Source organism: Papaver somniferum, chromosome 7, assembly GCF_003573695.1.
Source record: "Papaver somniferum cultivar HN1 chromosome 7, ASM357369v1, whole genome shotgun sequence".
NCBI lineage: Eukaryota > Viridiplantae > Streptophyta > Magnoliopsida > Ranunculales > Papaveraceae > Papaver > Papaver somniferum.
This window is the reverse complement of record NC_039364.1, coordinates 227,626,399-227,629,166: the sequence shown is the minus strand read 5'-3', so window position 1 is coordinate 227,629,166 and position 2,768 is coordinate 227,626,399. Positions and strand designations below refer to the sequence as shown.

Below are 2,768 nucleotides of genomic sequence, written 5' to 3'. Positions count from 1 at the left end.
TGACCTTCCAAGTAGTATAGACTATAGAGAAGATTATTGCGTCTAGTACGGGATCATGGGTATTGGACGGTAACGTCTCCGATCCTTTTCAGTTTTCTGTTATTAAATTTTTATAGTTACTAAACCAATTTACTTCTGTTTCACATTTTTTTTGCAGAAAAAAAAAACAAAAAATCTTCTAAATTAACTTTTCTCTACAATTACAACAAAAAGAACTAAAAACTAAGGATATTAAACCGGCGATGCTAAACGGCGCCCCGCTCCGCTCTCTACTTATCCCCCACGCTGAGATGAGATGGCAAACTGACGTGTAGGAAAATGTCAAAAAATCTTGAAACGTGTTCGAGAAATCACGTGAATTTCTCTTTTTTCAATTGTTTTTTCCAGTTTCTCTATCTTCTCTTTCCTTCTCATTTCACTTTCTGGATCATGGTCAAAAATTTTGATTTGAAATTGACGATGATCAAAATGGTACTACTATACATGTGCAGCTTATTGTAACCTTTCACGGCTAAATTAAATGCAGAAACATCAATATCTTGATTAAGTTCAAAAATTCCAACTTCTCTGCAATCTTAAATTTTCTTTGTATTGGTTAGATGAAGCAGTAACACTCATTTGAGTTAAGGGTTTTCTACAGAACTCAGTTGGGATTACATTTAATCATGATACCAAAAAAAAAAATGTGTTTCATCTCCCTCTTCTGTCTGATTCTTCCCCATGCTTAATAATCAAAAAGATCCTAATTAAATTTAAACAAGACCGAAAAAATTACTAACTCAAACAAACCCAACTCACTGTTTTCAGAAAACAGATAAATTACCAACAAGACCGAAAAAGTTACCAACATTATGACTAAGATTGTGGGTAATGAGGATCATAAAGTACGTTCATTGGCTTAGAAAGGATAATTTTCAGTTAAAACTGCTAAAGAGCGGTTAAAGACTAAGCTTTAAGCTTCATGTTGAGTCTAAGCCGGTCTGTCTAATGTGGTTCATCCCACTAATCCTGCTCAATACTGAAAAGTAATGCATGAGGATTGTTGCGCAATACAGGACAACATGGTGCATCAGAAGAAAATACTTAATGCTGATATATGTTACCTTGGCATAAAAAAGGACATGGAATTCATGACTCATATTATTTGGAGATGCAGGTCTGTGTTGGAAGATATAATATCGTTAGACAATCTCCACTCGTGTTTTATTAATTCAAATTCATTCTTCTTACAGACTTAATACAGATCTCTCTCTTTTAAACACCTGAATTTAAGTGACTGGTTTAGCAGGTAAGCAATCCAAAACAAACGGTCACTTCACCAAACATTAATTAACACATGACAGTTACTCACTCCACACAGTTACACTGAGAACTCACACATAAAATCCATAACAGATTTAGTTATATTAACTAACCCCCCCCCCCCCCCCCCCCCCCCCCCCAAGTGCAGAGTCTATGCAGGAGCAGAAACACTAAGCTTGAGTCTTAGAGCTGAAAAACGAGTAGTAGAAAGACCTTTGGTGAAGATATCTGCCAACTGATCTTGTGTAGAAAGAAACCGCACAACTAGAGCTTTGGAAGCTACCAATTCTCTCACAAAGTGAAAGGCTATTTCAGTGTGTTTCATTCTATTATGAAAGATTGGGTTAGCTGTCAAGTAAGTAGCCCCCATGTTGTCACACCATAACACAGGAACTCTTGGAGAAGGAAAATGTAATTCACCAAGAAGAGATTGAATCCATACTAATCTGAGGTAGCATCAACTAAGGCACGATATTCTGCCTCAGTACTTGATCTGGAGACTGTCTTTTGTTTTCTAGAACACCATGAAATTATATTAGGTCCAAGAAAGATTGCTAAACCACTGGTAGATCTTCTGTCAGTGATGTCACCTGCCCAATCAGCATCAGAGTAGACCTGCAACTGTAGAGAAGTAGCTCTTTTAAACTGTAAGCCATAAGATAGTGTACCAAGTAGGTATCTCAAAATTCTTTTAACAGCTGTCCAGTCTGCAATAAAAGGATGTTGCATCTTTTGACAAGCCTTGTTAACAACAAATGCAATATCTGGTCTTGTAATGGTGGCATACTGAAGAGCACCAACTGTGCTTCTGTAGAGAACATGATCTTCAAAAGCAGCTGAAGCAGCATCAGTGGAAGTATGAAATGGTGTGGCAGAGCTTTTGGCATTGGTCATCTTGGTTTTGACAAGCAAATTTGTGATATAATGTTGTTGAGATAACAACACACATGCAGGATTCTTGACATCCTGAATGCCTAGGAAAAAATATAACTTCGCCAAATCTTTGATTGCAAATTTCTTGCTCGTGCAGCAATCAAAGAATCTATAGCAGTGGGAGAACTCCCTGTTACTAAGATATCATCAACATATATCAGGATATAAATGACTGAAGAAGATGTTACTCTGAAAAAGAGAGAAGTATCAGTCTTAGAAGAAGAAAATCCATTGTTGAAGAGAAAAGTACTTAATCTCTCAAACCAAGATCTAGGAGCTTGTTTCAGGCCATAGAGAGATTTCTTGAGCTGACATACATAATGAGGAAGAAGTTTATCAGCATATCCTGGTGGTTGGACCATATAAACATCCTCAGACAAGTGACCATGCAAAAAAACATTATTGACATCCAACTGTTGAATCTGCCAATGCTTGTGAAGAGAGATAGTCAGAATGATTCTCACAGTTGTTGGCTTAACTACATGACTAAATGTGTCATGATAGTCAATACCCTCCACTTGATTGTAGCCCTT

At 37.0% G+C, this 2,768-nt stretch overlaps 1 protein-coding gene across 1 annotated transcript; it reads right to left on the bottom strand.

Annotated features, from left to right (window-relative positions):
• Window positions 1-1,743: 1,743 nt before the first annotated feature.
• On the bottom strand, window positions 1,744-2,196 carry LOC113296061 (uncharacterized mitochondrial protein AtMg00810-like). Its single transcript, XM_026544399.1, has one exon. The coding sequence runs from the start codon at window positions 2,194-2,196 to the stop codon at window positions 1,744-1,746; it is 453 nt and encodes a 150-aa protein (XP_026400184.1).
• Window positions 2,197-2,768: the final 572 nt, after the last annotated feature.